Raw genomic sequence first — 10,806 nt, 5'->3', positions numbered from 1 at the left:
ACAAACAAGAACAGTAGAACAAGTAAAGACATTAGTGGAATGGTGTGATCAGTTTGACCTGCAGAAATATAAGCGTATAGTAGCATGACTAAGGGATACTAGGAAACCCAAGCTCATCCATCCATCCATCCATCCATCCATCCATCCTCTTCCGCTTATCCGGGGTCAGGTCATGGGGGCAGCAGCCTAAGCAGACAGACCCAGACTTCCCTCTCTCCAGCCACTTGGATCAGCTCCTCTGGAGGGAATCCCAAGGCGTTCCCAGGCCAACCAAAAAACATAGTCCCTCCAGCGTGTCCTGGGTCTTCCTCTGGGTCTCCTCCCAGTGGGATGTGCCCGGGACACCTCACCACAGAGGCGTCCAGGAGGCATCTTAACCAGATGTCCGAGGACCTCATCATCCGCARCAAGCAGAGGCGCGATCCTAAAGCCACCAAAAAGGATCCCCTCAACACTTTGGCTGCGCMTAGAAATTCTGTCCATAAAAGTTAMRAACAGAATCTGYGACAAAGGGCRACCTTKGTAACCCAAGCCAACCCTAACTATAGAATTGATCAAAAAGGGAAAGTCTCAAATTGTAAAAGAAGACAGATCATCAGCCTCATGGACAGAAGGGCCTGATAACTGAAAGCTCTGCCTCCCWTTCAACTTCTAGAAACTCTAGGAACCACAAGTAAACCTGCAGTCTGTGAGCAAAATGCTSTGTTTGTWAAATATGGAACATACCATCTTTAATATAAAATGGAGCTTGGTTGTTGAGAGCTTTGTGTGTCAGAAGTAAGATTTTAAATTCTAAATTCCTTTAATGATATCCAGAAGCTCAGAGAGTGAATGGATGCAACACAGTGCATGGTAGTCATAACCTTGATCTTTTTTGCTTACGGTCTAAAATTTTACTTGATGATATTATATAAAATTTAAAAAGTGTTGCTCTCGGAAATACTTTTTTTTAACTACCATAGTTAGGAAAGTTTTRTAGGATTCATCATTTGCGTCTTTGCTGCTTTAAAAAAAACCTTTGATAAAAATGCAACCTTTAATACATCTGTGCCATGTTTCTATTTTAGAAGAGTTAAAACCACAATCAAAATGTGACAGACCWGCTTTCGATTGTTAGTTACTTAGCTGTGATGGGACACCCACTATAAGGGAGACTCTTAGCATTATGTTTTATTCCTCTCCTTTTGTAATTTTCTCATCCTCCTAATYAGCCTTTTTACTGAACATAACTTCTGTTTTTGAATATTTTTCATTCCAATCCTACTGACTGTGCTTTATAATTRGAGTCTGTATATCTTAAGTAACTCCTCTGTGTTTTGAGCACAGAACATCCTGCTTTAAATTCTTTGTTTAGCATGAACTGAAAAAAAAGAGGGTAAAAGATGGAGACTTGATGATGAGCTGCTGTAGGAAGAAAAAAAATCATTAAATTGATATATTAGGGGCCTAAATAGAAATGCCTCCTACAAATGGGAATTGATGAACTCTTTGCTTAGCGTGTGGATCCTGGCACGATTTATACTCCCCTTGCACTGTTCTCCTGYACAGCATGGCCTGGTGCAGCAAGAGTAAGGGACAGGGAAAATCAGAGGAAGAGGAAAAGACTGGTGGATTAAAGCTAAGAAATCAGTTGAAGTAAATAGGAAAAGGAGAAAAGAGATAAGACTGTAAACACAAAAGGAAGATACCTTGGAGGGGCTGTTCACCTTTTGAGATAAGTTGCATCAAGTTGCCACCCTATTTTTTTAAGGATATTTATTAAAAAGTGAAGATATTTTTTTTTGCCAATGTGTTTGCACACGTGTTTGTCTATCTTTTAGTAAAATATCCCCATGACTTACAGGACAAATCGTAATTAAACTTTCATGAAGTCATCATTGGGTTGTTTTAGGAGGCTCAAATACAAACAAAAACAGTATTTTTGTCCTTATACTAGGCAAGAGTTCACTACAACCTAAACTGGTTATGTTAGTAATTTCTTTTTTTAATCACTTCAGTAGAAAAAAAGAACTTAATATTAGTTTCTTAATTTCTTCATCATCAGTGATTTTTTTAAGTAAAGAGAAAATAGAAAAAGAGGGAAAAACAAAGAGAAAATGTAACTAGAAATTAGTGTTAGTAATTTCTTCCGWAGAAGCATTTTAAAACTATCTTGATTTTTCTTTCTGCAGGGTTCCAGAGTTTGTGGGGGACAAGCGTTTTGGAAACTGGCTAAGAGACGCACGAGACTGGGCGATTTCCAGAAATCGATACTGGGGCACACCAATCCCTCTTTGGGTCAGCGATGACTATGAGGAGGTCAGAAACTGAAACACACACACAAAAAATAAAAATTACTGTCGTGCATTAGTTCTCTGTAGGAACCACACATTTTGTCTGTGTCATGACCAAAGGCCAAGATTCTTTTTATGTGTCTTGTTCGCAGCACTTGCAGCTCCGTCAGAGCTAAGCATGAGAGGACATTGTTGAAAAGTTGAACTCTCTGCTGTTTACACTTTTTTATTAATCATCAAAATGGGTTTTGTGAGAAAATTGTCTTTTGACTTTTCAAAAAGATTAGTCTGTTGCATGAGTAAAAAAAAATCTTGTTCTTTTCATAAATTTGCAGTGTGAAATTTTATCTTGCCGACCCCATTTTGACACTTCCATAATTTAGCATATCTTACCCACTGCTTGTGTGTGTGGAGGCTTGTGGAGGAGAGTTTCTGCTATTGCAGAGTAAGGTGACCACGATGTCAAAGCAAAGCGTGTAGTGCAACTCTGTTCTGAAATCAGAATCAACTCCCTTCAGGCACCGTTACAGACTGCCTCCATAAACTCCACACATGAATGATTCATTAATGTAAACAGCAAATAAACACGATTTAAWATGTTGTTTGGTTTCAGTTCAGTTAAAGCAACTTCAAAGGTGTTCAAGACAAACAGTTACTGAGGTTTAACGGCAAAAAGAGAAAATTAGGAGAGCAAGAGGAGATGGGATTMATTACTTTTGAAAGTGGGGAAAAAATACACGAGCTTTTGCAAAGCATGCCAAACTGTAAATATTCGTTTTATGATGAATATCTGTTGCCAGACTTGGCTGACTGTATGAAGTAGACTGAACTGAATAGAGATGTCACAATTGGGTTATTTGAGCGTTTGAAAAATGAAGCGTTGGTCCCCTGGCTGAAAGAGGGACGGCGAACGACCTGCTTGCTGGAAATAGCATTATGAGTGTTTCCAGAGCACTTGCACTCCCTGGTGTCTCCTTCACACACCCCTAAGTAGCAAACTGTCTAAAGCTGTAAGCATCTGCATGTCTGTGTTTCTTTGAGTGTGATTGTATGCTTCCTTGTCTCTTATTTGCTCACTTTCCCTCTGTGCTGGTTGCTTTATTTCATACTATTTTATTTTTAATAATCTTTCCTTATATGTTGTGGTGCGCCGGGCTGTATCTGGGCCACTTTACCTGGTGCTATGGTAAAACTAGAGCAGAGCCTACAGGTTATCTCTCTGAGGAGGGCAGATAACACACTTTATCATACTTTGTAAGGTGAAGTTACTCTGGAAGTGTGTTAAAGACGGCCTACTTTTGGCTTCTGATGTAAACGTCTAAATGCAATAAACTAGTAATAGAGTCTAAAACCAGGCACTGTTGATTATTAGATTATTGCCTAGTAATTTTCTGTTATTAGACAAATTATTCTAGTTTAAATAAAATAAACCACGTAAATGAGGAAGCCTTTAAGACCTCACACTGTAATCATAGCGGGTTTATCCTGCATGGTAAATGGACAGTAATTATATATCGCCTTTATATCCAACCAGGATATGCGAAGCGCTATACAACATCTGTGCCCTCATTTACTCATCCACACACACTCATGCAACAATTTATAACTGAATAGACTGAATTATTTACCAACAAACAAAAAATATTTGTCCAACTATCTCTTTAGAAAGACCGACAAAAGCTATTAATTGTTGCTGAACTGTTAATGAGGTTAATAGTGATTTAATTTTTCCCTTCCTTTCCTTTATTTAACCAAATTAATTGTGGGAAAACATACAATTCTGGACCTATTCAAGTAATTTTAAATTATTTTAGAATTTAGTAAAATTTTAATAATAATATAGCCATTTCTAACCGTGTGTATTTTTCTTGTGTGCATTTTCAGGTGGTTTGTATCGGCTCCATTGCTGAGCTGGAGGAACTAACTGGAGTCAAAATTACAGATCTGCATCGGGAAAGGTGAGTCATGGWTTAAATAAGTGTTTGAACATCTGTCAGTGGGATTTCTTAATTTCCCCAATCTATATGTGCASTGGAGTCTACGCCTCGTGATATTTTTTTTGCATTTACACTTTGTGACTGACTTTTGTGAAGGGCTACAACATTTAGGGATGGAAATGATTTTAACAACCTTTAAAATAAATAAGTAAAAACAAACAGAAAATATAACTTATTGCTTGTTTAGTGTTTCAGTCTGCAAGTGTTTTGAAATAAGAAAATGTAAAACAGGAGAAAAGTAAGTGCATAATGTAGGGTTTGAAGCTCTTTTATTAATTTTATTTTAAAACAGTGTTATAAGCAATTCCTAATTGTCTTGCATGCAAATGAGTAACAGTCACCCATTAGTGTGGTGCATTTCGTAATAACTGGTTTAAGTTGCATAAAAAGCTGAGGATTTAGGCTCCTTCCTCTAAAGTGGAGCTTAATTATGCCTTAATGACTTTCTCCCTAATATACCCATAAGGGCTCTCCCTGTGATTTAGTATTTTGCTTTGTTAAAGTTAGACAGAAGCTAAAATACTGCATCCATGTTGCAACTAGAGAAGAGTTTTGTTAGTTGATGAATACTGTATGTTTTTGCAACCACCCGCTTTAGAGAGGCCCAGTCATGCCAGAAAGYAGCACAACCAAGTTAATCCAAGAGCCTTTTCTGAAAACGTGGTGCCAGAGACGTATTAAAACTGCCTAAACATCAGGAGGTCTTGTGGGTGAAGTGCTGTAGTTGCAGGTGTAGCCCAGAACCAGCTGGAAACCGTTGTGCTTTTTGGTATCAGAACAATTTGCTGCTTTTCAGCTGCATGAGACTTGACCATTATTCACCAAAGGTTGCCTTCACATAAAAGCTCAGAATGATTCCACATTCAGGTGTTTGTCTAGAACAGAACTCACGCGTTTGATCTCTCCAAAGAGCTCAGAGAAACTGGAGAGTAAATTATTTACTAAAGGTGTAAATGGATCATTTACGCTGGGCAAACTGTCAGCCACATTAGAACACGTGAAGTGGTCTGCTATTACAGGTAATAGCTTTTACCTTTAATGGCAGACCACTTCACATTTTATGATGTTTAATAGCGGACCACCCAGCTTAGCAAAACACTTTAAATCTGCAAAAATGACATACAGGTTTAGTCAAAATGCACTTTTCATTCTGCTCCTCTTTTGTATTTTATTTTTACAAAGCAGTCTCATTTTTGTTACCCAAAATCATGTTTCCAAAGAGAAGCTGCTTCAGTGTTTATCTGTAGGTGTTTTTTTTTTTTTTGTAATTAGTTTTTCCCCCCAAGTAGCGTACAAAAGGCACAACATGACAGTTTACTGTTAAAAGCTGATTCCTTTTTCAGAACATGAATCAGTTATTATAGTATCATTGGCACGGTATCTAAAATTTTTTGGATAAAACTCAAACTGTTTGCACAATTTCAACAGCGTTCCCCTTTTCTCATTTCTCTGTCCAGCATTGACAGTCTGACAGTCCCATCACGACGTGGTAAAGGTGTGCTGCGGAGGGTTCCGGAGGTGTTTGACTGCTGGTTTGAGAGCGGCAGCATGCCTTACGCCCAGGTTCACTACCCATTCGAAAACAAGAAGGAGTTTGAGGACTCCTTCCCTGCAGACTTCATCGCTGAAGGCATTGATCAGACCAGAGGATGGTAAACTGAGCTTCATTTGGCTCATAAGAGTTGTGGAGAGGGATAGATGTGGACTGATGATGATGAGAGAAGAGCTGGACTTAGTAAATGAATGGACAGAGAGGAAGCTGAGAATGAACTCTTTAAACCTTTCCTGACTCYGTCCCTTGTTTCTTTAGGTTCTACACCCTTCTGGTCCTCTCCACAGCACTGTTTGGAAAACCACCATTCAAGAATGTGATTGTTAACGGACTGGTGCTCGCCAGGTCAGGCCACCGATTACAGAAAACATTTTAATCACTCTCTTTGATTTGAAAATGGAAATCACTCTTGTGTAAAGATGTGTATTTATTTTCTGTCAAATCAAAACATTCAGTAATCACAAGTAGTTCAAAATGAATTTTAAATGGTTTGTGTGATTTTTAGTGCATGACTTCCCTTAGCAAAAAGTTGTAAATGCAAGTATCCTTTAAGTATACTAATTATAAACTACAATAAATACATAAATAAATAAATAAAAGTATACTTCCATTTTAATTTTTATGTACTTAGCCAAGTTTACCTTACACTATACTTTTCTTGTACAAAAAGTTCAAATATATTTAGTCTTAAATGTTTAAACTTTTGGCCACAATAGACTTCAGTAGTACATTGAAAGTACATTTTCACACAGACTGGTTTATTTGTAGTATATTTCATGATTAAACTAAAAATGTGCTTAGATTACTTTCAGTATTCTTCTGAGTATACTTTCATAAGCTTATTGTGGGCCAATTTAGTCCTAAAAGTATACTTGTTAGTAAACTGCTAGTATRCTTTTATCAGTGTACACRGTAAATAAAAGTACACTTAGGGAACTGCACTTTTATATATTTTAGTATACTTAATGACATGTACTTAAAGTATACTTCTTTTTGGTAAGTTTATAAACTTAAAAAAACATAACTATACTTAAAGTATACATTTTATGAACTTTTTAAAAGTCACAATTTAGTACGAACAAGTAAATCAATATACTTTCTATTACACTACATGTACATTGGTGCCTAGTATACTTGATATACTTAAACTTACACTCAAGTATACTTATTAAAAAGAATTTCAAGTATACTACTTTAGCTAAGGGTTCATAAGTCAGAATGTTCAAAGTGATATTTTTGACTGTTATATAAAAGTATACATTTTACATTTAACTGAAATGTTAAACATAAGAACTTTAATTTCATAGCAAAATGGTTTGCTAGCTTTATGGTTATGATTAGTGTTATAAAGAGAATTTTTATTATTGAATGTGTGCCGCCTTAAAGAGATGCTCCACAACATCGCTGCTTGTTCTCAGTTCTGAGATCTTACTGTTGTTTTGAGCTCAAAGGCCTGCTGACCTGGAAGGACTTGACTAATTTGATTACCAAGTGCATGGTTTCCAACATGCTCCTCTGTGCGTGCATGCACGCATGTGGATGTCTAATAATGCCTTTGTTCGACTTATCCCTGCAGCGATGGGCAGAAGATGAGCAAGCGTAAGAAGAACTACCCAGACCCACAACTGATTGTGCAAAACTATGGAGCCGATGCCCTCAGGTCAGCTCTGTGCTTGAATGGGAGAGTTCTTGTGTCCCTGAAGTGTTAATGCTTGCATGCAAGTTGGAGCGTCGTTTGCTACCTCAGGTCCTTTGCAAGCAAGCTTAAAAATCTTGAATGACTATAAACCCTCAACATTTTACATTATCATGTCTACATAGAGTATGTACACAATCATGCACGATACATGCAATTTTAATCATTTTGTCCCCCTTAATACATTTTCTCATTTGCCCTGAGCAACCAGAGTGCTATGGACATATGGCCTTTATTAATAAAACACTTTGCAGTTACACCATATGCTAGCATATACACTGAAGAAGAGCACACTTATAAACTGAAGAGAAGAAGATATCAATTAGTTTTCATTCCAGGCCCTATTTCAATTAGTTTCTTTAAGCAAAATCTCTTAAAGTTCACCTAATATGATGAGTTGAGCAGCAACAAAACCTGTTCTGAAGAAAAGGTTTACACTGCTCAATTTTTCTGTGAATATGTTCCAAACCTGGAGAAGACGCAACAGTATATTTACAATATATTTATTCTAACATTCCTAGTGTATAATTCATTAATAAAATTAATACCTGATAGTTATTTGTTCTGTTTTAAATGCCTCTCAGATCTGTAGCTATTTAATACATCCCTTCATTTAAAATGGAATTTCTATTTTCCAATTAATTAGTTGTTGTTTACACATTCCTATTTCATCATCAGTCCTTGATAAAGATATTCTAAACAATTTTATAYATGTAAAACATCACCAGTTTACCTAAAAGGCTAAAAATAACATTGACTTTATTTCATCAGTATGTGAGCTGACACAAAATCTTTTCGCAACAGAAAAGAGTCACTTTGTTCTTACACTTATACAGACAACCTCAGTGTTAATATTGTGCCCCCAAAACATTTTTGAACATGGCCTGCTGTGTAAACCCCTTTACTGAAACTTTGAAATTGATGAAGCGCCTCTACAAGTTCAATCTGTTTACCATTTTAAACAAACAGGAGATGAACGTTTAGGTGAGACAACACGTCTGCACTTTTCTGTTTTCATCTGTGTGTGTCCTCGCAATGAAAATCACCAAACACACCAAGTGCTCATCAACATTTCATTCGATCAGAAATCATTTATGTTCACCTTGGATTTTTTTTGCCATTCCCGCTATTCCAGGGTACTCTTGACAATGAAATAAAAAAAATCTCAGTAAGGTTTTTTCCTGGTTAAATAAACTGAATCTAAACTCACAGAACCCCCCCGCCCCCTCTCTCTCTCTGTAGACTGTACCTCATTAACTCACCTGTTGTGCGAGCAGAGAATCTGCGATTCAAAGAGGAGGGTGTGAGAGACGTGTTGAAGGATGTTTTCTTGCCGTGGTATAATGCCTACCGCTTTTTGGTGCAGAACGTACAGAGACTACAAAAGGTACATTTGTCAAAATTAATTCCTTTTGAACTGAAAATGTAATTAAACCTGGCTGTAATACCTCATCAGATAAAACTATTCATGTTCAGAGACTTCTTTTAAAAACCAACAACTTGGACAGAAAGCATATGAAATAGTTGTGAACAATGCATTTGTAGTAGAAGGCTTTATTAAACATCGTAGTCAAAGGTGTAGACATGTTTGCTGTTTTGGAGACTTTTTTTTACATCAATCAGAAATTGATGTTGCTTTTTATGTATGTTTGTGTTGTGACATTCGTTTGTCCTTTTTGTAACGATTTCTCAGGAGGACAACATTCAGTTCCTGTACAATGAAAACACAACAAAACAGAGTGACAACATCATGGACAAGTGGATCCAGTCCTTCACACAGTCCCTCATTCATTTCTTCAGGGATGAGATGGGTGGTGAGTTGCTTCATACTGAATTAGAATCACTTTTAGGATTTATCTTCACTGCTTTACACTAATCTTAACCAGCTGCCATTTTTTTATTAAAGTAGATATTAGTTTTGTTTTTATTTAATAAATATTTGTCCTAATCTGCAGGCAGTTTGCGTTGTTTCTTTGGAGTGTGCTTAAAACAGTTGGTTCTGGTTACAGGTTACCGCTTGTACACTGTGGTGCCTCGCCTGGTCAAGTTCGTGGACATGCTCACCAACTGGTACGTCAGGACCAACAGACGCCGCTTGAAGGTGAGATTATGGTTCAAAAAGATTTTTATCACTATTTCTGTTGCTGCGGGGCATAAAGCTAACATGTACTGAAGGTCAAACAGTCTATAATAACATTTTTATCCTCGCAGGAAGGCAAATAGAAACTTCTGTAAAATTATTCATTATTATGAAACATTTACAGCAGTAAATTTGTGGCTGTTCTGTTTTCATTTGGTTAAATTGGATCTTGTGCAAATATCTGCAAAGTAATCTCAATATTTTTACTTCTCCAAAGTGAAAGAACTTGTGGATGTATTCGTGAACTTTTCAGGGAGAGAGTGGCACTGAGGACTGCCTGTGGGCGCTGGAAACCCTCTTCGGTGTTCTGTTTTCCATGTGCAGGCTGATGGTGAGTCATTTGGTTTTTGCACAAAAAAAGACAGGCGATTGCAAGAGGGGGGACTCTACTCATTTTTCTTTTGTGTGTGCAAGAAAATAAAGCAAAGACTGGTATGGAAGTAGTRTGCGAGTGTGGTGTTATGCTTGTGAATTATGCATGAGATGTGGGAGCTTTTATTTATAACACATGATTGAAGGTGTTTGCATGTGTGCCGCGAGGCACGCTAAGAGGCAGTTAGCATAACCCATTTCAATACAGATCAGCTGTGAGCTATCAAATTAATTAGCTGTGGTAAAATTGGAGAAAATTTCATTAGAGAAATGCTTGCAGTTTTTCAGTTCTGTTGAAAACATTTGCACCCAGTGATTGTAAAAAAAAAAATCTCCAGACTTTCAGATCTTTTATTTTAAATAATGCAAATTAACCGTGCAGAGCAGACAGTTTAATAATCTTTTCCCCCTTTCTTCCCCTCTCTCACGTCTGCTTGCTGTTTCTCCAGGCTCCTTTCACACCCTTCATTACAGAAATGATGTACCAAAATCTGCGTCACCTCATTGACCCTGCATCTATTGAAGAAAAGGACACCAACAGCATCCACTACCTCATGCTGCCTCAAGTCAGGTTGGAACAAAAAACATTCAGAAATGTATCAAACAGAAGTTTAACATGCATAGATCTTTTTTATAAACCTTTTAAAATTATTTTGGTCAGCTCTAAACTAAAAAAAATACTATTAGGTATGAGTTTGTTTTTGTATCTCAAATATGGAGAAAATAAAACAAGAAAATGTGCAGATGCAGGCATGCACAATCAATCTGCACATGGA

General features: G+C 37.1%; 1 protein-coding gene across 1 annotated transcript in view; it reads left to right on the top strand.

Annotated features, from left to right (window-relative positions):
* Window positions 1–10,806, top strand: part of iars1 (isoleucyl-tRNA synthetase 1) — a 49,443-nt gene that overhangs the window by 21,476 nt on the left and 17,161 nt on the right. Inside the window, exons 14-23 of the mRNA XM_014004114.1 lie at window positions 2,172–2,298; window positions 4,158–4,231; window positions 5,728–5,922; window positions 6,081–6,167; window positions 7,399–7,482; window positions 8,761–8,905; window positions 9,212–9,332; window positions 9,528–9,619; window positions 9,912–9,989; window positions 10,480–10,601. Of these exons, the coding sequence (XP_013859568.1) occupies window positions 2,172–2,298; window positions 4,158–4,231; window positions 5,728–5,922; window positions 6,081–6,167; window positions 7,399–7,482; window positions 8,761–8,905; window positions 9,212–9,332; window positions 9,528–9,619; window positions 9,912–9,989; window positions 10,480–10,601 (1,125 nt within the window). The remainder of the gene's footprint in view (window positions 1–2,171; window positions 2,299–4,157; window positions 4,232–5,727; window positions 5,923–6,080; window positions 6,168–7,398; window positions 7,483–8,760; window positions 8,906–9,211; window positions 9,333–9,527; window positions 9,620–9,911; window positions 9,990–10,479; window positions 10,602–10,806) is intronic.

Source organism: Austrofundulus limnaeus, unplaced genomic scaffold (genome assembly GCF_001266775.1).
Source record: "Austrofundulus limnaeus strain Quisiro unplaced genomic scaffold, Austrofundulus_limnaeus-1.0 Scaffold22, whole genome shotgun sequence".
In the NCBI taxonomy this organism is placed as follows: Eukaryota; Metazoa; Chordata; class Actinopteri; order Cyprinodontiformes; family Rivulidae; genus Austrofundulus; species Austrofundulus limnaeus.
The sequence above is the reverse complement of the archived record's forward strand: the minus strand, read 5'-3'. Positions and strand labels throughout refer to the sequence as shown.